The 24,802-nt window shown below is 42.5% G+C and overlaps 1 protein-coding gene across 2 annotated transcripts; it reads right to left on the bottom strand.

The window, feature by feature from the left end:
* Positions 1-10,110: 10,110 nt before the first annotated feature.
* Positions 10,111-24,437, bottom strand: LOC143010048 (phospholipid phosphatase 3-like). Of its 2 annotated transcripts, none has more exons than XM_076162183.1 (6): positions 24,055-24,437; positions 18,310-18,464; positions 13,422-13,702; positions 13,274-13,331; positions 12,958-13,134; positions 10,111-12,485 (listed from the first exon to the last, which is right to left on the bottom strand). In XM_076162183.1, exons 1-6 carry the CDS (start codon positions 24,188-24,190, stop codon positions 12,357-12,359), a joined length of 936 nt encoding a protein of 311 aa, XP_076018298.1. In that variant the 5' UTR covers positions 24,191-24,437; the 3' UTR covers positions 10,111-12,356. The 2 variants fall into 2 exon arrangements, with proteins under 2 accessions (XP_076018298.1, XP_076018297.1); XM_076162182.1 differs by lacking the exon at positions 18,310-18,464 and adding an exon at positions 16,944-17,101.
* Between the last annotated feature and the right edge of the window lie 365 nt (positions 24,438-24,802).

The following is a 24,802-nucleotide window of genomic DNA, read 5'->3' as shown; positions in this document are numbered from 1 at the left end:
GTTATGACCAGTTTGTCAGGCAAGATATCGTATGTATAGTGAACTGAGGTGTAGTATGAAGCATGGTGGTTTGAGAACTGCGATGTTATTGATATTTTGAGTAAAATTTAAGTCCTGTAGGATGTTATTATCACTGATCACCGATAGGGGGAGACACAAACCACCCTAAATCCAAACTCTGCTGGACAGGAAGCTGCTGAAAAGACTACTGCAGATTTGACTACATCTTGATTTTACTACATTTATGTTGCCTCCCAAACAGATGGATGATGGACCTCTGATCTTCAGCCAGTATAATATACTGAAACACAATAACAGCTGCAGTGTATATTCTTTTCATACTGTTAAATAAAGCAAGAACAACGTCATAATTTAAACACAAAGCAGTATCACATAATGCAGCAAATGGCAGTGAAACAGTTTGGTATTTATCCTGTTTTAAATAGCTTTTAGTGTGAAATAGCAGGGATGTCTGGAGCGTTTAGAGAGTCGTCGTTCCCAATAAACAAGGCATTGTCTTCGTCCATTCATGTTGTGCAATGTTTACTTTAGCTGTCATACAAAATAGATGACACTCTCCCACATACCTCTGTTTCCTGTCAGTCATCACAATAACAGAAAACACAGAGAGAGAGAGAGAGAGAGAGAGAGTGAGCAAGAGAGCAAAAGAGAGAGTGAGACAGAAATCAAAGGAAATATGAGTAGAACTGATACTATATTACTATCACTTGATATTTTTAATTGAGTTAACCATAACTAATAATAATACGTTGATCTTATAATAAAGTTAAGGCAAACAGAGAAAAAGGGAAATATAAGGAACAGTTGTGAGTTGACTGTTAAACAAGTTCCTTCAAAATACAAATGTAATGTATCCGGGGAATGGATTTGACTCAGTGAAGCACTTAAGAGTGTCACTTAAATAAATAGTTGGTGTAAAATATAAATGTAAATTCTCCCTGGTAATCTGTGTGATAACAGTCATTAATATTCTACATAAGCTGTGTGAGAAATGGAAAGTCACACATTCTGACTTTTGATCATACATATTCACACCTTTGGACGTGATTTGGCAATGTGAGATTGTGCAGCCAGATTCACACAGTTTGCTGGATTAAAAAAAAGGCCTCCAGATGGCAGCAGAGATTCAGCATTTCTAAGCACACGGGCGCTCTCTGGGGGTTCAACAATCAAGCCTGCCTATTGCAAGTTCATAAGGTCTGGTTTGCTACAAGTACAGATCATATTCCACCATTGAGGTTGTCAGACTCACAGCGATGATGAAAACTGAGTCTAAGTCAACAGTCTGAGGTCATCTCCTCCACTTAAGAATGTTAACGACTATGTTTTTGTTTCTGTAGTAAAGTCTTGGCTATTAATTGTGAAAATCTCTGTTAACTGCTGCAAACAGGTACGATGATTTCATCCCAGAGCAGCATAATATTTAAAACCAATTTATCAAACTTGACACAACATTCTTGTAATTTCCTCAGAGTGAAGTGAAGTGTAAAGTTTGGAGTCATGAACGGATCAAAAATCAGGGTTCTGTTACCCCAGGTGGGCTGTAAAGTATTAGTCATGTTTCGGGGCAGCTCAGATTGACCCTGAGGTCAACATTACATGAGGTAAAAGGTAATCATAAAAACCTTACACACTGGAAGAATTGTTTTCTTCCTGAGTCCGGGCCTCTGACTTCCAGTTTTGAGGAAATCATAAACTTAAACAAACATTAAAAATGGTCTAAATGTTGATGTCAGTGAAAGGGCACCATTATGAGCAGATAAGATTCTCGTACATCTGTCAGGGAAATTAAATGGGAGTTATTATGAATCATGAAGAGGTTGTGTGGGCTGGTGGGGAGTTGCTGGGAAATTCTTTTGCCAAACCACCTGAAGAGCCTGGATGTGGAAATGAAACCACATCTGGACGAGGATAATGCTGATGTTTCTATCAAGATTCTTGTTCTCATAGTGTGTCCCCCCGTCTTTGGAGCGTAGGAAACAATGTGTCCATTTCCTGCAGGTTTACAGAATTCCTCAGAGAATAAGCCAGAAGTACGGCGCGTGAGTGTTTGAATCCCAGGTCAGAAACAAAACAGCATAACAAATGAGGCCACTGGGTCTGGAAATCCTTCACGGCTTGTGGAAGCTTCTCACATGCAAATAAAACCAGTTAATGGAGGAGGGGGACTGCTGAATATTTACAGCACATTTATGTCCCAAAACACTAAATGGGTCATTTAGGTTGCCCAACAAAAATAAGCACTCAGGCGTTGAAATCGCCAAGTGTCAGATGTACAGTATGTAAATTTGAGAATGATTTCCTGCACATAATCACAGAGCCGCCTGGTAGCATTAATTAGAATAACCTGCCATCAGAGACAACATTTTTAAGATGTGAAATCCATATCTAAGAATTACATTTAAAATGCCACGAGAATAAGAGCGAAATGTTACTTAATGAGTCCTGCTGTTCATGAATGTTAAGTTTGGTGGATCACGCTGTTCCGTGCATCTGTTTCCATTTATGTGCCTACAGAGAAATTAAATGAGTGGCAAGAAATAATGTCTCTCATATGTATAGCAAAGGCCATTTGCATGCTTTAATTGTGTTGTGCTTATTCATAGCGAGACATAAAGCACAAATCTTCCAGCTGAGGAAGATATAAATATTTACAGTGCGTGAGAGGAATACAAACAAGTGTGTGTACTTCCCCTGAAAGGCTTGCAAAACACATCAACTTCCTTAGTGCATATTGCAAAGTCAAACTGGGGCCAAGCACAAAGAGAGATGCACACCCTGAACGCACCGTGGCAAGCTTTGCACGGACTGTAAATAAGCCCCCCAGCCTCAGCTTTCCCGGCCCCTTCTGTCTCACTCCAGGGTCATCAATACATTCCTGCTGCATCAATCCTTGTTGTCTGATCAGATGGCGGCAGCACCAAACAGACCCTCGCGCGCCTGATCGAAGGTAGATAGGAAAAACCCAAAGGGCCGCATGTCAGAGGCCACGGGGTCTGGTAGATTCAAAGCACATTAACATTCCCGAATAAATAACCCCAGGGAATGTTATTGTGGAGACGTTAAACAGGATTTTCCTCCCAGGGCCCAGGAGAGCAACCAGGCATCACTCTGGCGTCTGCGTCGCCCCGGGCCTGGAGGAACTGCAGAACTGTACGCCTAAATAAATTCTTTTTAATGTCCCTATAGCCTTTTTTTTAATCCTTCCTTGGAAATATATGAATTTATTATACGGGTGTCTGAAATGTGAAATTCTAATGGGTCCATCACAGCATTCTACAGTGAACTTCATAACAGACCTGTGATGACTGTTTTAAATGTCCTGCTAGAAATAATTGTAAAGTAAACAGTATAGAACAAACAAACATCTGTCCGCTTCCTCAAATGGCTCTCACTGCGACGCGTTATTCTGAATCCCACACCAGTTCCTGGCAAGACCCACCCTGTGTAGCATTCAGGCACTAGGATTAGCCAGGCGCCCATGCTTACGCGAGGCAATGCAAGAGTGTTGTTTTACACACTAACCTCAGTAAGTTACATTGGGATGCATTTTGCTGAGATAGGATGATGGCAGAAAAAGCTTTGTGGCTGTCAAACTAAACACTCTCGGATTGCTTTGTGCTTGGCTAATCGTAGAAACAAATGGAGTGGGATCTTGAATAATGACACTATGACTGCTTTTGCGACCAAGTGTGATACGGTCACAAGGGAAAAAGTTCAAATCAACTACTGGACAACTGGAAGTTTGGGTTATCTCCCAATTTAGGAGTAGCTAGTTCCCTTGATCATCTCCTTGTCGCTGCCAGTTTTCACCCATAGGAGTCAGGCTTTCCTGGGAGTGAAAAGTTCATGCCCACCCCTGAACAACCAGTAGGAGTCACTGTTACAGCAACGAGGACTAGCTTGCCTCTGCTGTGGTCCCATCTGTTTAAATGGCCAACTGTGTCTGGAGGAAAGCACAACCACCCTGGAGGTACTGTTACCGGGGAGACAACCTAAGCAATTTCATTAATTAAGTATACAGGAATACACAAGCACACTCACACTCACATGCAGACAATCTTACAGTGAATTTTTGACTTTGACCGCATATTCCGCCAACTGGACACTCTGGTCCTCTGATCAGTGCCTTCTGGTCACTCCTTGGCCTAAGTTTAAGTCCAGATGTGATCGAGCATTTCTTGTTGTGGCTCCCGGTCTTTGGAATAGCCTCGCCATGGAAATTAAGACAGCCAGCAATGTGAAGCAATGAAAATGCTTCTGAAGACATATGTCACATGTCTAATTGTGTTATGACTTTGATTGTTGTCTTCTATTTGTGAAGCATATTGTGACGTTTGCTCTCCAAAGATGCTTTATAAATTAACCTGACCTCACCTCACCTAAAAGCAGTTATGTAGTTACTTCTTTTATTGCTTATTTGATTTGTTGGATTCATAATTCTGCTGTCTAATCACCATGAAATGAGAAGTGACACAGCTGGTGAGAGAATCCAAATGGAATGCAACACAATAACCCCCCTGCGATTTAACAGCTGCATTTCTGCTCTTGTTCACAAAGGTTGTTAGTGCCAGATCCCTGACGTTCTCTCTCCATCTCGTACCCCCCTCCCCTCCTCTTCTTTCTTTCTCTGGGCAGAACCCATCGCTTGTGTTAAAGTGCAGGTTGGAGTTCGCAAGATAGGAGCTACGTCCACCCTTCCCTCCTCCAGTGAATCACACATTCCTAATGTTAGAGGTAACACGGAGGGAGGACTATAGTTTCAGACACATTAATGATTGTGTGAAATATGGCCGTACTTGATTGGGTGATTTTTCTCTCCTGCCCCGCGGAGCGATGTTTCTCCAGAGGCACACTGCCTGAAAGGTCACAGGCGCGTTCCTGCAGAGCGGCTTGAGAAACAAAGCCGATGAGGTCAAAAGCCTTTGGCCAGGTGCCATGAGAAATAAAGGTTTCAGAGAGAGTGAGTGTGGTACCTGAGTTTTAAAGTTAATCACACAGGAAAAGTTATAACCTGTCTTCCTCTTTGCTCCATTTTTTTCTTTGCACCATTTTTCTGTCCTATCTCGTGTTTCCCGTTTTCCTGTTCCTCTGGTTACTGCTTCAAAACACTCGGGGCCCCTATGGAGGGGGTTCTTGGATTTTGCACACTGCACAAACAAAACATTTGATTGACACCGTAAATTGCATTAAATCCTTGTTATCTCCCGATTGCCTTATCGTTCCACGGGCCGAGCATTCTACTTGAGTTGGCTACAGCAACCGACCTCCTCATCTCTGATACCAAACAACATGTGACATAGGATGATAAAGAGCCCCACTGGTGAGATGTAGCTGTGCTGTCAGCAAATGGCTGCCGCTGCCAGGTGAGCATATGGAGAGCATCAGAGCACGCTGCTCCTATGTTTGATGAAGTCAATGTTTGTGTTCCGTCAGCAGTATATTCTTCTTGGCACTGTTCCCATGGGGCTCCTTTAGACACATATGGAGGTAATTTGTACAAATTCTTCAACAGAGAAAGAAATAAGAGGGGGAAAATGGCCTTGGGATTTTGGGGTTGGAAATCAGTTTGAGAGGTTGGGGTGTACGTCTTTGGGGGCGTGGGGGAAGGGGGCTGCTGTGAGAAATGGCTTTTAAAGAGCTTTGAGGGAAATGCTCCTGTATGCATGGAGAATTTATAGAAGTTGTTATATGACTGTGACATCCAATTTAAAACAAGGCTAAAGTCTAAATCCCACCAGCAGCAGCGTATAGGCTCCAACAGTCATTACATCCAACATTACGAAAGTGTTGAGGGGAATTAACATACTGATGATTCTGCTATTCTCTGACACTCCTTACTGCTCGGAAAGCTACGAATTTATGTTTTGCACAGCAGCAGGCTGTGGATCTCTCCCTGGTATTGGTACCTCCGGCTTGATTGCGGGTTCCAAGTACATGATTGGCTGCGTCTGTTGGGCGGGAAGCCGGCACTTGATGTTTCACTTCACGGTCTTACAACAAAAAGGGTCCTTCCTCTGAGGAGCAGGACTGCGCTCGGCAAAACGTCATGGTTACCAACCTCCTCCTCTTAGTGTAAGGGGTGATGCAGGAAATGTATTGCAAAGGTGCTGCTCAAGGAAAGATCACAGATCACCAAATAAAAGGGTTCATCCTCTGTGGACAATGAATATCTATCATCTTATTTCATGACAGTGCAGCCATTAGTTTTCAATGGATAGATATTCATGTGATAATGGGATAAAATCACTCCGGCATAGTTGGCAGAAATCTGTAGAGTTTGAAGGTTGATGTTGAAGAATAAGTAACTGCAACAAATCTGTTGAAGATCTCTCTACCCGGGGCTCATAACTTATCAATCGTTGGTTACAGAATTGTAGTCACAGTAGCTATGTCAGGTTTGGGAATATTGGCCGGAAGAAAGGCTGAGATGGCAGAGAAGTGGGCCTCTCTGGTGTTCACGAGAGAGTGATACATTTCTGCTTGGCACAAAACATGATGCTGTCACTGCATTTAGAGCATTCATATGAATATGATGGCTGTTTGATAACATTGTGTGTGTGCGAGTGAGTAATTAAGGACAATTATGTAATCTGCTGTCTTCGCCCTGCTTTTGTTTCAGTCCACTCTAATGAAAACTATACAGGCAATGAATATTCACATAAACAAGTCATGGCTGGATGAGAGATGTGGTGTGTTTCGGCGCATGTGTGGCTGTTTGATAGCGATAGCCATAGAAACTAGTTGTGTGTCGGGAGCCAAGTAAGGGGAAAAAAACTCAAAAAGTACAAGAACTTGGCACGGCTCGGGAGCAGAAAGTCTCCTGGGGAGGCAGCCTTCATCATGGTGTTCTGTGAATAAGAACAACATGCCCAGCGGAGTCGTAATGAGGTCAGTTATCAGCCAGGGCACTGGTAAGTGGGTGTGCCTCTCTTCCTCAACATCCCTCCAAATGTCAGAGAGAGGGCAAATGACCTCAGAAACTACTGCTGTGTAAAGTCAGACTCTGACAGGCTTCAGCTTTAGTGACACACAGACATTTTGCAACAATGGTCCATGTTATCTTTGTTCTAACTCAGATGAAAGGGAGCCTATTACACAGATTCCCACATTCTTATTTTCATTAAGGATCTATTTCAAAACCTTTGCACTGCTCTCTCTAATGCACAAAACACTTTTTTTCTGTTCCTTGTTGGAGCAGTACTATGCACACTGAGGGAGAACTGACTGTTGAGGTAAGGCAGCTGTCTAGAGTAAGCAACACAACGTTCTTTACAAATAACAAGAAACACAACAGATAACAGAACACTAAACACCCACAACAACACACATCAAGGTTCACATTACTGGCTGACTTAATGTCCACAGGAAGACAATTCCAGAGACTGGGGGTCCTGATCAGAGGGTCCTGCCAGCAGAATAAAGGGTTGAAATCAGTGGCTTGATTGTGGAGAGCTTCATAAGTGAATAGAGGCATTTGAAGAAAATCCAGAATTCCACTGGCAGACAATGTAGTGATGGCGGAACACACAGAATGTCCTTGGGTCTTCATATCAGTTTGGCGGAGGCATTTTGAATCAGCTGCAGGTTCTTAGACACTGGCTTCCTCCTAAAAATGTTTCATCTTTTTGTTCTTTAGTAGTTTCTATGTGTCTAAGTGTGTAGGAAAGTCAATTCAAATGTGTTAAATGTAATGTCAACATGTCACAATAAAGCTTTGAGTGTAGTTCAGGGCCTATGGGTTTGTTTGACTGGGTGGTTTGATATGTAATTGAAATATCAGGGAGAGTCTGTGTGCAATCATGACTTCTACATGCTTGAATAAACTGATTTAAAATTGCAAAATCTCTCAATTCGCAGTAAGGATACATCAATTTCAAGTTGTGGCAGCAGTTCAAGCTGTAATCATAGCTCTTAGCATGTTCACTTACACACTACAGTCCAATGTTTGTCTTTGTCTGTACAACTAGAATTAAGTGTGCACGTGGATTAAATGAATAGGATTCCACTACTTTTTTTTTATATACATGATTTATTACTTCATCTGATTTTGGGACTGATGGAAAATTTAATTTAACTGTACTCAGTGATAAACTACAGTAGTTTTAATATACAAACAGTCAAAGCAGCCCACACACTGTAAAAGGCTACTAAACGGATTGACTGTGTCATAATGATAAGCAGTGTGAGTGTGTGTGTGTGTGTGTGTTTGTGTGAAGACAACATGCTTGAGTTTGGTAAATTTAATTGATTACAGTGGGAGTGTGTGAATGTGTGTTGTGGGAGAAATATTCCATAGTGAAGAAAGAGATGTCACTTCAGAGCTGCCACAACACACACACACACACACACACACACAGTGCTACAGAGCAGAGCATAGTGCATGAGAAGAATTTGTAAATCACACTGGGTAATTACCTCACAAATAACGGGGGTTAAACTGCGGTGGGAAAACACAACACAAGTTTTCCTCCAAGCCACATGAAAAGGATTCCATTATTAGAATGTTAAGCACTGGTGACCGAGAAAGCCTCTTAGAATCTCAGCGAGATCAGCAAAGGTCCAGCTGGAAATGTTAGAAAACTCTTGGATGGTGCCATTTGTTGGTCTGGTGAATTCTAAAAATATACTTCATGTGCAGCCTTCATCAATTTCAATTACAACTGAAGATATCTATGAGAGAATCTTGCAGTGCTGAAGGCTGAGAGGAGTGAGCCAGGACCAGGGTCATGAAGATAAACATTATGACAAGGCTCTGGCACTGCAAGTGATGATTTGTTTGAGGACAAATTGAAGGTGCTGCCATGTTTGGTTGGAGATTCTTTCAGCTTTTACTCCTTCGTTTGATCACTAGATGGAAAGCGCTCCATGTTTGGTTTGGAGACACAGGCAGAGATGGAAAGGATCCATTAGGGAAACACAGCGTCACAGAAGCAATTGAAGGCGTTCTGGAACCTCCGCCAAGACCAAACAAAGCTGGACCAAATTTGTTCACGTTTCCTCATATGTGTTTGTCATATAATTCAGTGCAGAAATGTGTGCTTCAGAAAAATGAAGCAATTCCTGTAATACTTATAGAATTACCGTCTAAAGCTGTCTTGAGAAACAGTGGCATGGTGGATTGTGTGGATGTAAGAGGTTCCTAGGTTCAAATCCCTGTCTCACTAAGGCCTTTCTGTGTAGAGCTTGTAAGTTCTTCCTGTGTCTGCAGGATTTCCGTCCACCTTCAAAAAACAAGCGGGTTATGTGAACTGGAAACTTTAAATTGCCTGCAAGTGTGAATGTGTTTTGCTTCAGACCTTGAATGGGTGGCTACAGAGGATGGATGGATGGGTGTCAACAAAATGGAATGCATTCTCACCTGGGCTATGACCCTTTAGCTTTTCATCAAGTTTTGCCAGAAATCAAGTCAGAATTTTCCGACTAATAATGCTAAAAATATCCACCCAACAAACCAATGTCTACAGGCAAAAACACAACCTCCCTGGCAGTAGTTACTACAACTAGTATGTAGCGCAGAGCACACACACTCTGTAGGGTGTAGGCCTGTGGTGATGGAAACACTGGAAACATTTATCATAAGCAGCCATAACACAAGGCAACTGCTCTGTATGCGAGTACAAAACTGCATTAGCCTCAGCGTGTTTGTGAAACAAAACACACTTTGCAGCTTATTAAGCTAATCAACTCTAAGCTCCTTCTGGGCACACACAGAACAATCAGTCAGCTGACAGGATACCATGTGTGTGTGTACATCTTTATGCTGTATTATGGCGACAGAGCTGTATTTTGTAAGACACAAAACACTAAAGGTGTGTTATTTTACCTCCAAGCGTTCTCATATGTGAATGTACTTCGCCACTCTGGCATGGTTTTTGCGTGTAGTCTATATTATTCCAGTGGGCCGTTGGGGAGAGGGGTTAAAGCCTGGAATGTACACTATTTCCCCACAGGAAACTGAGCGTGGAAGTCTACCATTGCTCCACGCCCAGGTCCCTCCATCACAGTAATAGTACGAAACACCAACATTCTTCTCTGTCACATATGGCCAATGTCAAACACAGAATGAAAAACAAAAAGGCACAATGCTTTCCATCTTTTGTGTTTTTATTAAAGACATTTTTATCTTTGTTACGTCTTACATTTTTATTGTACAAAATTTCACACATTACAAAAATAGTGAAAAGGCATTTTTTTAATAATAAAAAAATGAACTGAAGCCGTTTGTCTTCATGAAACTTAATATTCACAAGTTGTCACTTCACTGTATGACATCTGCCAGGCATCGCCTCTTCAAGCAGCATGTTTGGCATTTACACAGGTCTCAACACATCAAAGCATAGTGGACATTTCTTTAAAGGGGACACATAATCCAGGTTTACATGTTGTTATTGTGAGGGCTCTGTTGTGAAACATTTTTCAATCATTTCATGTGCAAACAAAATACATTGCGCTGCTGTGCACACTGGGCGAAAACAGGACATTTAGGGTATTTAAATCTTTAAAAAAAAGGTTCCTTCTTGGTAAAAACAGGATTTGTTTGGCAAGCTGTGCGAGACCTGAGCTGGCGGGACCCCAAGGTTTCAAAATATGGATTCACTGAGGTGTGAAGCGGGATGAATTCACATTACCATCATCATGCCACAGAAATAAAGGACCAATCAAGAATAAAGCTTTCATTTCAGGGCCAGTGGGTTCGTCTCCGGTATTAACCTCACATTTTATAACTTGGACGATATTCAACACATGCTCCGCTATATAACACTACAAAAATGAGGGACAATAGAAACACAAACATACAACATGTCCCCTTTAAATGGTAGTTTACAGTATTGTTAATGTTGTAGTGACACACAGACGTTATCTGATGCTGTATATAGAGTTAACATACATTTCTGAGTAAGAATGAACAGGAATAGTCTCCCAATGAGCATTTCGAGCCAAGATAGTAAAGTCTGCACAAAACCTTCCGTCAGTGGTTTTTAGCCAGCTTGACAACATACACACACCTACCGAGAATTATTGCAATCTGTCATGTAAACACATTCGTAAGTTCAATGTAAGTTCTTTTCTTTCCTGATTATAATGCAGGATCTTATTACCAGCCCTATTTTCTGATCTCACAGGACTTTGTCAAGCTGTTAAGTCTTACAATGTGCCAAAACGGTACAATGGTGTTTTATTACTTTGTTAAATTGAGGCTTGGTACCAAAAGGTAGCAAGTCCCTGTCATTGCTTGTAGGTGAGTATACTAATGTTTGTGTAACATATAATCACAGGATTTCTCAGTGATGCAACCGATCACTATGGTTACTAACAGTTAACTACATATACTGCATGTGACGCTCCATTTTCCACAGTGTTCCCGTCTTGAGTTCTACGTGTCTGTTGGAGCAGGTGCATGTTCTCTGGCCAAAGAGAGGCACGCTTGTAAGGCTATAAACACGGAAATATAGAGACATGACATTAAAACACTTTGGAACATTGACAGAAGGGCCTATACGCACACCTGAACACACACATATAGAAATAAACACACATCTATGCATATGCAAAGGACACACCTGACACACACACGCATACAAACTTAGTGAGCACCCGTCTGGTACATATAAAAGTCATTTCATTAAATGGCTCAGTGGGGGCTCGTCCTATCCAGCAGAAAGAGGCCCACATCCAACTCTCACACATACACACACACACACACACATAAACACACGGTGCTCTCCACCTTCTGTAACTTCTCTGTGTACTTTGTATGCAACAATACACAGCGAACGTAACAAATAAAAAAATGTTCGTTACAAAGCTTTCCACAAGCTTCACTTTAAAGTCATTCAAGTGGTGATGAACAGTTGAGCTAAAATAGTGCTATAATTAAAAACAAACAACGCTTACATTTGTAATAAAAACAAATCAAACTAAAACAAAAGGAAAAATCCTTCCTGAAATCAAGGAATTTGTTTTTTTTGTAGATTTTTTTTAAGGCGGCAGGAGAGAAGGATCAAGCCGGCGTACAGCTTTGCTTTGAAGCTGCCATTTCAGAACTTCATGTGACTTGAGGGAGTTGTCCAAGGAATGATGACGGATGAGGACCGCAGCATTAACAGAAGTGTGGTCCTCTCTTTTTTTTCCACATTAATGTGTCTGGTTGAGCGAAAACCACACCTTCCTCTTATCCCCCCCGGACACCTTCGGCATTTCCACATTTGTCTGCACTCTCCGTGCTATTGGGAGTTTGATTCAGCCGCTCTCAGCCTGGCAGGATGTAGCAGTGATTGCGATGGCACAGAGTCAGGGTATATACACTCGCTCGGCTGCAGTCACGATGATGATCATGCCATGATGAGATGGTTGCTCCGCTCTCTGATGTCCGCTGACGGAACGAGATCCTTCTTCACTGGGGTCGGTGACATGGCAGATCGTCTACCTTTGGGCTTAAACAAGTCTGATACAAAGAAAACCTGTGGAAGGAATAGAATGGAATGTCAATCATACAGTAAAATACTACAGTCGCACTGCAGTTACCACAGACAATTGAATACAAGTCATTTCTCTTGATGGGAAGTTATTAAACAAACTGAGAAAGGGAGAAGAGGAGCTCAAACACACTGGTTTCTAAGATACTGGAGTCAATAATTAATGTAAAAAAATTACATATCATTGATAATAAATAATTATTTTCAGAAACACTATATATCTTCAAGACTTTTTACTTTTCTCTAAAAAAAATATGTAAGATGAATATAAAAATGGACATTTATAATATCAGTAAATTCTGTACAGGAAAATTCAAACATAATATCAAGTTATTACTTTTAGATGACTATAGAAATGCAAAAAAACTAACAAATGTACATTGATAAAAATAAATGATAAATACACGAGTCTATTCAGATAGTCACACATACAGATGTGCTCATCCCAACTACTCACTATGCAATAGGCCACCAGGGCTCCTTGTGCAAAACCTGCCAGCACATCAGTCGGGTGGTGCTTGTGATCAGAGACACGAGACAAGCCAGTATAGAAAGACATCATGATGAGGGTGAACTGGGTGAGGGGGCGCAGCAGGCGGGCGCCGTGCCACGTGAAACGAGACTGCAGGTAAAACTGGAAACGAGACGGAGTTGTGGTTAGATGTTGTGTACAGTACAATGGAAAATACTGTGTGTGTGTGTGTGTGTGTGTGTGTGTGTGTGTGTGTGTGTGTGTGTGTGTGTGTGTGTGTGTGTGTGTGTGTGTGACTCACCACCAGATAAAGCATGGTGTACATGGAGAATGACGCATGTCCCGAAAAGAAAGACTTCCTGTGGAGAGTAGTTAACAATCAGTGTCTCACCAGAGCTCACAACATGTTTTTCCACAATTTAGCTCTTGTGTTTGCTTTATTAGAATACCTGGCCTCCTGAACTTTGCTCTCCGGCCCCTGGCAGTGATAGTCAGTGATGTAGCCCAAAGAACAGTTGATGGTAGAGAAGTCGGGTTTGCACACGTCGAGGAAGTGCGGCCTCATGCGCCCCACCGACACTTTGGCGATGTCGGTGAAGGACTGGCTGACGGCACAGCCGAAGACGAACACGCCCACCTGCTTGTAGAGGGCGGAAATGTAGGGGTTCCCCACAAAAGACTTGGACCCCTCGTTCAGAAAGTAGATCCTGTAGCTCTCGCCGATGATGATCTGATGGAGGGACAGAGGGGACAGTGATGTGTGACGCAGGGGAACGATGGTGACGACGGTGAAGAGGTGACATATGAGGAGTGAAATAGTTTTGGATACAGTTTCAGTGGGAACTTAAAGCTGCGCGTGTTTATCCGTCTGCATATTCTTGGAATTGAAAACAGTGAGGCAACGTGTGAGGCGAATTCAAATTGTCCAGCGTGTATAGTTTGCTGTAAGTGGGCAAATAAACCACTGTCTGAGACCTGCGATTGACGTGTAAGGCCCACTTAGTGGGATGTGGAGGGCTGTAATTCACAACAGCTGTTCAAGCTCAGAACGCCGCCCCAACCCTCAACCCCCCTCCCCCCCACTAGCCCTGTTGTCTTCCACTGAAGGAGATTGAAGGGACAGAAGGCAAAGTGAGAGAAAGGGAGGTCTGGAGAACAAGAGGAGCACAGAAATATGAAGGGGAGACTTGGAGAGATAAAGAAAAGTGCAAAGAGTGGAAGAGTAGGAGGAGGAGGGAGAGTGGAAGAAAGAGGCTGAGAGGGAGAACGAGTGGGAGGGAAGAACACCGAGGGAGTGGGGGAGGTAACCGCTGGTTCTAATCAGCAGAAACGCTGAGCTAGGCGACGTGTCTGATTTTGGTGGCCAGACTCCGCCGGGCGCACGTCGGTCGGGGCCACGTTTGTTTTTCAGCGCGCAGGCTGAAAGGCTCCGATTTCACAAGGGATGTCTGGCTGTTTTCATGTTAGTATCTCGGTTTCATCAGACATTCTTGCGAGGGGCGCAGGAATAAGCCGCGTTCTGAGAAACGCTCTGCGGAGGGATAGCCCGTAAGGAGATTTAACAAGTTGATAGAGTGTGTTGTTTCCACCATCTAGGCCTTTGGAGCCAGCTCGACACGGCTCAGCTGTTTTCCTGGGAAAGGGAGAACCGGGGGAAAAGACATCTGCTTCCTCTCGTGTGAAAGATTTAACTATGTGACTGAATTAATTCATCGCTGTTGTGGGATTTAGAGACGCTTCACCAAATCGCAAGAGATGATCACCGGAGGACGAGGCCGCCTGGTGGCTCATGTAGTAGCTCTCGTTTTTATAAACCGATGAAGACAATCTGCATCATACAAATTTTGTCTACTCATGATTCTCAGTTTTATTCAATAGGAAACAAAGCCCTAAATGACCCGATGTTGGTTTCTGGTTGGCTGAGGAGCAGAAATTGGGGCGACGTTTACTGAAGTCACGTTTCACCAGGGGGAAAATCTGGCAAAGTCGTTTTATTTTGCGCCTTGACCACAAATCCACACCACCAATTACAGCTATTTGACCAAACAACCATTGCGTCAACCATAATTACACGGGGCCAGATCTGCTTCTCACCAACAAAACCCTTGTGGCCCCGAGCCATCATAGTAGTCTGCTGTCAGGCAGCAGGAGGAGGAGGAGGATGGCTCAGGGACACAGCAGAGAGACACTCCCTGCCCAGAGGCAAGGCAGCATCTCACTGCAGGGCTGCCAGGTGATAGCAGAATAAAAGATGGTTGTGCTGCGGAGTAGACTGAGCCCGGTCAGATATAAACGCTTAGAGGGATGTGCTGCTAATAAACGATTTCAGGACTTTTATGTCTGAACTCGGTCACTGACAATGGTTTTTTGTAGAGACTTGTTGTTCACTGACCAGGTCTTTGAATGAACCTTATAGATGCATGTTACACTTCTCTAGCATGCCACAATAAAAGTCTGGATTCCCAAATAGAACTGTGCTCTGCTGTAATGATGGTAACACATGTTCTTTGGGCACCCAGAAGTTACTGTAGAATAATAATCAGACATTTCAAGGTCAAATGTCATAGGAAAATACTGGTTCAGGCCACGGTGAACATTTGTATGTAACCAAATGTATAATTTCATGTGGAGGAGCTTTTAGGGAGTTTTTAAATGTTTCACATGGATTGTGTTCTGTGAGGACCTGGTAAGTGAACCCAAAACATCTCCACAATGCTACAACTTACAAAGAAACCAAAGTCAGGGACCAAGTTCAGTCCAAATCATTTCTTCACGGATTGCTTTAAGGAGCTCCTACTCTTTAAATGCTCTCTTTGTTGTTGCCTCACTGATTCAAGTACATTCAAGTTATTTGGAGCAACACCATCGCAGCTGAAATACATTTTGTGGGCAGTGTTGCTTACACAATTTCAATCAACCTGGAGGGTTAATACAGTAACCCCCAGGAGTTGTGTGCATGTTAATTGGTTGATCAGATACTTCAGGTTTTGGCACTTTTGCTACGCGACTGATGTGACATAACGTGCACAAGAAATGCTTCAAATGGACACACAGGATATGCAGTCAATTACATTAGAAACAAACATATAAACCTAGTATAAACATTGCATTGAGCCTTAAACTCTAAGCAGAGACAATGAAGAAAACAACAAGATGAATTATGGAAAGATGTTTAAGAGTTTGACAACATCCTCAGTGTTTAATCCCAGTAGATTAGAACACTTCACCTGCTTAAGTGAAGTGAAGTAAATCACCTGAGCCATATTAACCCTCTGGACTCTGTAGTCAGTTGAAATAATGTATTTTTCATTTGCCACAGAAAAGGCTGCACTGTAAAACACTGCAAGAAAGCTTTTTTTTTTTTTTGCCAAAACTGTAAACAGAAAGGATTACATGGCAACAGACTATGCAGAAACATTATCTACAGTATAATTCTACATAAATCTAGAAATCAACCAACTGTTGTAGTGATTTCTTTGTGGTATATATTTATCATTATTACATATTTCTAGATTTTTTTTAAAATAGTTTATAATTTTTTCAATCATAAGAATGAACAAAACAAGTACAGCAAAATCTAGATTTTATGATCTCAACAATAATTTATTTTGAATGGCATTTATTTTCTATACACTATTTCTAGAATTTCTTCCTTTACTGATTTGTTATCGTTTCTAGCATTCATGGTAAGTAGGAACTTTAAGCAGTGCACATTTTCACTTGGCAAATGAAAGGTGTAACATTACAGAGTCAATACTGACGTCTTCATGGAAGCGTGTCAGATTATCATAAACACGCGAGACGAGCGTCTAGTCCACCGTCTAGCGGCGGGTCAGATTTCTGGGACTCCACTGGAAAACACTGAGGATGAAAGCCACTCGTGTGCAGGGGTCAGTGGGTGCGACAAGTAATGGTGAAGGGCTGCTGAAACATGAGGGGTGATGATGACGTTGGTGAGTGAGGTGACTTACAGAGAGGATGGTGATAAGAATGCCTGCAGCGCAAAGCACACCATCGCTAATGGTGTCTCCATTTTTGGCCGGGTACTTGATGGACTCATCGTCGCAGTAAAACCCTCGGCGGTAAGGCTGAACAGCGCTGGTCTCAATGACCAGAAAAGGCAGGCCGGCTAGTGTGAAGAAGCAGGGTGAGCGGCACAGAGGGGGGGGTAAAGGAGGAGGAGGGAGTGGGGGGATGGGTGAGGGAGAGAGAGATGGAGGTGCTGGGTTAATGATAAGGAAATGAGGGAGGTTGCAGGTGCGAGCAAGAGGTGACGAGGGAACATCTGGGAACGACTCAATCCAATCTGTGGCTATTATCTGTCTTCTATCAACCATTGATCATGTACAGATCTGACCTTTTTCACAGACCTTTAAAGGAGCATACAGGTGGGTTCATATAGATTTGGTCAAATGTGCATTATTGTGTTGAGGTAAAGATGTGTAAGGAGTTTTCAGAGATAAAGGGATAAAGTCACAAATCCTAACCTTTGAGTTCTGAGTCATAAATGTCGTCTATATCAAATTGAATGACGAGGTTATAACTTCAATTTAAAAGAATTGTAGAGGCTTTTTAAACTTTCTATCAATTGATTTCCAGACAAACTCAAGACTTCATAAACTTAAACCTAATAAATCTTTATTTACCGTTTCTGGCATCTTTAGTAACACACTTTGTTGTTTAACTGTTATATGTTGTGCCTCTGCACTGCAGCTGTCACCGCTCCTTTATAATCACATTTGCGGGAACTTAGAAAATAGCATCCAATAAATCAGTTTTTTGTCAAACTTTGCTTACTAAATCTAAATATCCGACTTAAAAATCCAGCATTGGCAGAGCTTTAGTTTGTGGACTGGGTTGGATTTTGCTCACAGCTTTCTAACAGCAGATGTTGGAATGTACCAATAAGGAAATATTTAAAAACAGCCTCTGCATGAGCAAACAGTGACGATCCGACTTTGACAACTTTGGATTTGCTATGTCAAACATGCTTTAAGTCTCTTTAAGTTTATTTTCACACTGTAGAGGAATAAATGGAAACAAATGGCTGCCTGTGTGGTGGGAAATCATTCTGAAAACTTCCAGTGTGCTCTGGAAATGGTTTGGTAATAATATGGTTTAGTATGCTTGATTTGGATTTAATGAACTAAAACATGCAACACCACCAGTAAGATCATTTAAAGCTGCCAAAATACAAATTCTTAAGGTCTGTGAGCATGAATGAGCCTCCTGAACCGGTTGTATCTTCTATGCGCTCGCATACTGAAGCCGTTTGATGGATTGAGTGCGTCCCGTGTTCCCTGGGTGTCTCTCCTGCAGCACCGCACCAGGACTTACTGAGACCGCGGGCACAGTGACGCCCACGGCTGTCAGGACGGCGTTGGACACCGTGCTGCCCTTATAGGGGAGGCTGATGCTGCTGTCGCCGCAGAAGAATCCTCTCCGGTAAGGCGGGAAGGGAGATTTGTGCAAAAACACAGCAACAAGCAACACTGTATGGTTGGACACACACACACAAAAGGTGACGGAACTCATCAAACACTGACAAGTCCCAGCAGACATGTGATCAGAACCTGAGACTACTGATAACATCATCAATCAGTCAAATCTAGTGCCTGAGATTGTGTCACGGGATTTAAATGAATGCCAACCCGTAAGATGCTTGAGGTGCTTCGAACTGAATCACAAGCCACTTTGACAGGAAGTATTAGGAGTTGGAACAATGCGGTTCCTCCAGATGACTCAGTCTCTCCACGCCAGGCCACAGTTTCCTGTAGTTTTCCCCATCTTCCATCAGAACTCTTGAAACCCCCACTGCAGCTGAATGTAAGTGTCTAACAGTGCCTGTTGTAGGCCTGTGTGTGTGCGTGTGCGTGTGTGTGTGAATGGGGGGGAGGGGGTTCTGCTGAACATGATGAATTTTGGTAGAAAATTGCCCAAATATCACAACAATTACACATGAAGTAAAGTGGGGTTGATGTAAAAACAACATGATCAGAATCTTTCGACAGAACACTTTGAGCTGCTGGCTTGAATCAATCTTGTGTTTAAGAGCAATTACTGCGGCGAAAAGATCTTAAATTACTCCAACAACAAACAAGCTGTGGGAGTAAATAGATGTGTGTGTGTGTGTGTGTGTGTGTGTGTGTGTGTGTGTGTGTGTGTGTGTGTGTGTGTGTGTGTGTGTGTGTGTGTGTGAGTGAGTTACCCAGGAGACGTCTTAAATCTCTGACAGAATTTGGAAAACACACTTTCGAATCACTTCAAAGCGGCATTAAATAAGACGCTGCGGCTTTCAAGTATAATTCGGAATCATTTGTGCGATCAGCCAGGACAAAGAAAAACAAACCTCTCTCTCCGTTTCTCACACACACGAAACCTGAAAGTGTAAAGGCTGCAGGGGGTTCAGGGCTGAAAGCAGCTGGTGGCGGTGAGGGGAGGGGGGATTTCTCAAACCAAATGTCAACACACACCTTAGTCGCTGAGCCCCTCAATCCTTAACACTGGCACACACAAACACACGCGCAAGCACACACACAGCTGACCGTCTTTGAAGGTCCAGCTGGGTCCATCTCATGTTACCGACAGAGTAACTGGTGGCTGATGGGAACTCCACACTGCTGGCCTTCCCTGTCCATCCAGCAGGATTCGTATTATTAAAGTGGCCATTTTTATTCTCCTACTTCAAACAAATACCAAGACACACTCATGGGCGGCCTCTGAGGCACGGATGGTGGTTTGCCCTCCAGTTCTGCAACTGTAAAAATATACTTGTAGGTGCAGTAAATCCTGAATGTCTGATCTGTTCAGTTCCACACACACACACACACACACACACACACACACACACACACACACACACACACACACACACACACACACACACACACACACACACACACACACACACACACACACACACACACACACACACACACACACACACACACACACACACACACACAGGGACTCAAGACTGCGCCGACCACTGACGCACAACGTGTAAAAACGATGTGAAACGTGTGAAACCCCCCGCAGGCGTCCTGACCGCAGAACCACAACGCCAACCCCAAGGCCAGAAAGAGGACAGACGGGGGACAGAAAGAGGACAGACGGAAATGTGGCCGACGCAGTCACGATTTGAGGAACCTGCATGGGTCAAGCGTCTAAACAGCTGATCGGCAAAGATGGAAAAACAGGATCATAGTGGGATTCTGTCAACCCCAGTTTTTCCAGTTATTCATCTGGGGGTTTTCGGACTCCTTAATTCTGCACCGTCAGCACTGAGTGAAGCATCTTGGGATTTCCCCCCTCCCCCCTCTACCTCCCTTCAATCGGCCAGACACTGTTATGTCTTTTGCATTAGGCCAACAGAAACATTTATAAGCTAATAAGTCTTTTCAGTTGCTAAAGTCAACATCAGGTGTCTTTCTGTACTCTTCTGTTCTTCCCCAAAGCAGTTTGCTTAACACTCCAACTGTGGCGCCACCTTACTGACGAATAAGCAAACACCCTCAATGGAGACCGACGCTTACTCAGCACCGCTTCTCCTCTTAACTTTGCTCAAAAACATCACAATTTTTAAGATCTGCTTGTAAGAATTTCCTAAGCTTGCCCGTTTGCCTTTCACCCAGTTTGGTGTTGGCACGTCGTCGCCGCCGCCGCTCCGTGTGGAAACTAGAATGAACGTATAACCCTCACGCCGGATTAAAATCCCACCATATTTTGGAGGCATTTGTCAAAACACAGAGTGCGACTCTGTGAAAATAAACAGACGCACATTTTCCACTTTGCAGGGATCTCGCATAAACGTATACGTGTGGTGTATACACAGATGCAGTTGTTTTTACCCACACTTGTGTGTGTGGCAGCAACCCCCCACATAACCTTTTTTCGCTGTCTGTCTCCGTGTGTACGTTTCTCTCATAGTTCCACTGTGGAAGGAAAAGTCCAAGTCTGCCTCCTCGAGTTTGCATTGAATTCCTAGTGGCTAGAAATTCTTTCGTATTTTGGTTGCTGCGTTTATCATTTAGATCTCTACAGACATGGTACAGTCCGGAACGCACAAACTGTAGGTTTTACTTGCTTAAAACCGCTTTGATAGTTACCAGGTAGAAATGTGGGCTTGCAGCTTCTTGAATGTGAAGATTTGCTGCTCTGAACATGTCAACATGAGACTCTGGGAACTTGTGATGAGCATTCTATAGACTAAAAGATTAACGGATACAACAGATTAAACTGTTGAGTCAGCGGCTGCAACATTGCATACAGGATCAGTTCATCCTATCTAAGCTTTTAGACAAACCCTTGATAAAGAGGTTGTTTGCTCCTTTCCTATATCATGTGGGGTGAAAAGGTGGTTAATTAATCATTTGACAAAATTATTCAATAAACTCTTTCATCATTTATAGACTGAATACTTATTAGCTCATTTTTGGCTTTGGTTTACTTCCAACAGGCATTTCTTAACATTTTAGAGCGAAGATGAATCACTCTCCTATTTGCTGTATAATTGGGCAGCACGTGTCGGCTAAGACTCCATTACTCTTTTTAATATTTACTACATCATTATGATCGACTCCCTGACCCGCAGCTTCATGGTTGGATTGTTAGTGTTTCACCGTTGCCGTGACTTTGTTTCCTTTGTTTGTAATTGCCTGATGTTTATGATTTCTAACCCACAAAAGTGTAAAAGAAACTCTCTGTTGGAGGATAATAGGTCTGCTGTGCACAACTGTTACAAATATCCCCACCATGTTAAAGATTATCAGACGATTTAGTGGAAGACATGAAAGCCACCTGAGCCTGCTCACTGCACCCTTGGGTCACTTTCTCTTTCCTCAGCCCGGCCTGGAGTCTGTAAACAAACTCGGCTCCATCCTAGTAATGATACCTTAAGTGGCACTGATGGTCTGCTGGGATCAGTGTGCGAACGGACGAGGTTCATGTGTACGAAGGGCAGAGGGAAGCGACGTTCACCATCAAGTGTGTGCGATTACCGGAGTGAGCCCACCGCTTCCTCCCTGTGGTCACTTCCTCTAAACCACATCTTAAGTCAGGAAAGCACCGCTGGTTTGTTGACAGGCTTTCTCTGTGTGCAGAAACACACATCTAAAGATAGCTTGGTGGGGCAAGACAGCACGCTCAGCGGGGACACCATACAGGTTTTTCCCCATCACTTTATAAATAGTGTAATAGTAGTAAGGTGGGAGTTTGTGTTCAGAGGTGCAAAACATGAGGCTGATGTTTTTGGAAATGCTTCCAGTAAGCCAAACCCATAGGTGATGAGAAGTAGTGTTGTAACAGGAGGGCAGTTAGGATGATGCTTAGGGACTGTGACTGACAGGGGCCCGTGTATTAAGATCGTGGGGGGCTAAAGTGATGTCTTAACATGCGGCTAGAATCTCTAATGTCACTCCTCGACTGAAAAATGTGTTTTTTTAATGGTCCTTCACATTTAAACTGAATAAACGGAAATCTAGCCAGCATCAATATTTCACAATCCATGGTTGTGGTCAGCTGAGGCGCGATGTAGCTGAGCCTTAAAGAGAAGCCATACCTAATATGGTCTGTCATCACTCAGCACAGCAGCAAGGACCAGTCAATGTGGATCAATGTGTTTTTCTGCACATCAAAGCATTGCAGAAGGTTCAAATTAGAACCTTAAATGTAAATACAGATGTGGAATCTGTAACATATGTACATCTTTCATAGATCTGTAATGAAATTGTTTCATCAAGAGCTAGACTGCTGCTTTCCCCCCCCCATGTAAAATGTTGCAAAATGTATTCTATAAGTGAACACATCGCTTTGTTGTTATTTGACTCCACACTGACATTCCGTGGAGCAACATGTATTAGAAACATATGGTTGTAGTAAAGACGGGAAAGAAGGAGGAGAAAAAAAAGTGAGCAGTCAAGCGGGCAAAGGTTTTAAAGCCTCAGGGCCACGCAAACCTTTTAAAGGGACTTCAGGTTCAGTCTCTCAGCCACAATGATTGATATCAACTCAGCCACAACATCAGAAGAGTGGCCTGTGCTGATGGACACACACACAAGCCCGCAACACACACACACGCCTGACCTTTTCACCACTCTCCTTTAATGACTCCACATGAACAAATATATTATGCCAGATGTCACTTCAAGAGCATTCCTGGCTGGTGTGGAACGTGAGACATTCTGGAAAATATAATAAGGAGTAACAGCGGAGGTACAGGTGTGGGTGGCACCTTAGAAATACATCCTCTCTCAAGAGCAATTTAGTAAGAACAGTTTCCACTCTGCCAGCACTAATCCCTATGTAACAACATCACAAAACACAGTGGTGATGAGATGTTCTCTTCTGTAAGTCATTATTAGTGATTATTTTGATTAATTGATATGTTTTGTCTTTAAGATGTACAAAGTTTTTAAAAGTTAAAAATCTATATCACAAGTTCCCAGAATCAAATAAGCTTATTTTTATCTCAACAGTTACAAACCACAGTAGAATGAATTCAAATCCAACTCCAAAATCAGTGATGTGCAAATTTCTGTTGGTAATATTAGTCATAATGTTGTGACAAAGTGATCGTTTCACGTCGTATCTCAAGTCAATCAATCATCAAGGCACAAACATTTGTCTTATTTCTGCATACAACTATCTGAAAGCAAAACCATAAACATTCTACTTCACAATTCTTCTAAATCTTGATTTTTCCCTTGAATTCAAAATTTTAATTCGTGTATCCACTTGTTTGTTAACACTATATTTAAACTATCAATACAATATTATATCCACAAACACAACGTTTCATAAATGATGAATAGTCCACCTTTCATTCATTATTTTATACATGAAATTGATCCGAAACACCGAGGAGTTTCACTACAATATAAAGTTGCCTGTGGTCCACCGGTGAGTACTTCAGGGTTGTTTAGAAGTCCCGGAATTTCGACAATTACTACACACAAGAATTTAGATTCTATCACAATCAGATGGTTTATTGCCGATCAATGTAATAACTGCTTCTCTTGTCCTAAACCCCTCAGCGAGTCTCTTCTATTGATCACATTAGAGTCCATGCAGTGGGTCTCTTACCTAAAAACAAGCAGAACAGATCCACTCCGACAAGCAGCTTTTTCCTGCTGTGGTCCTTGCAGTTGTTGTTGTTCAGTGAAGTCCCGCCGTTCCTCGTCTCGGCCATCGTTTTCTCATAAATCAAGCAGCGTTGCATTTAAAGCTTCTTACCAGCTTCAAAAATCTAAAGAAATGAAGACGAAGTGCTTTGTCGGTGTGCAAAAAGCAGCGCCTTGATAGAGCTTCTGCATGAATCCGTGCTAAATTAGTCTGCACGTCCAAGTCACAGGTTAATAATCTGTAAGTCAAAGTGTTTCTAAAGTATAACCATGACTTGTCGTCTTCTTCTAACAATCACAGCTAGCTTTCTTCTAACTTCTAACCATCCGTACGCGCTTCTTTGCTTAATGTGGCTCGTGTGAGAGAGAAGCCCCTCCCCCAGCCCCTCCCCTTACAATTAATGCCACATGTGAGCTGCTTTATGTAAGCTTTACTTCTCAGGTTTAGAGGGAATACAGGCGTTAAAAAGTAACGTTTGTCACAAGGGTGGTCAGGTTCCAATTAGTTTTTAGTGGTTTTACACAGATATTTATTTGATCGATAATTGTTGAACTCTACTGCGAAGATTATTCACAAGAAGTTGAAATTAATAGCAGTAAATAAAATTCTTACACAAAGCACCACCGTCAAAATTAAAAATGTAGAAATAAAGTGATTTTTGCTTCATCTCTTAAAAAACTAAAACAAAATCGAAAATAAAAACTACAAA

The sequence above is a fragment of the Genypterus blacodes genome, unplaced genomic scaffold (genome assembly GCF_046128005.1).
Source record: "Genypterus blacodes isolate CSIRO-AG114 ecotype Tasmania unplaced genomic scaffold, CSIRO-AGI_Gbla_v1 ptg000120l_1, whole genome shotgun sequence".
NCBI classification, from domain to species: Eukaryota; Metazoa; Chordata; class Actinopteri; order Ophidiiformes; family Ophidiidae; genus Genypterus; species Genypterus blacodes.
The sequence above is the reverse complement of the archived record's forward strand: the minus strand, read 5'-3'. Positions and strand labels throughout refer to the sequence as shown.

Bases quoted from the DNA above. Each gene is read 5' to 3' on its own strand.
- LOC143010048 (XM_076162182.1), bottom strand. From the start codon at position 24,190: ATGCAACGCTGCTTGATTTATGAGAAAACGATGGCCGAGACGAGGAAC. The intron at 13,332-13,421 runs GTATTCTAATAA...TACTCTCCACAG, and splicing joins AGCAAAGTTCAGGAGGCCAG to GAAGTCTTTCTTTTCGGGAC. The intron at 12,486-12,957 runs GTGAGTAGTTGG...TTCCTTCCACAG, and splicing joins CCCTGGTGGCCTATTGCATA to GTTTTCTTTGTATCAGACTT.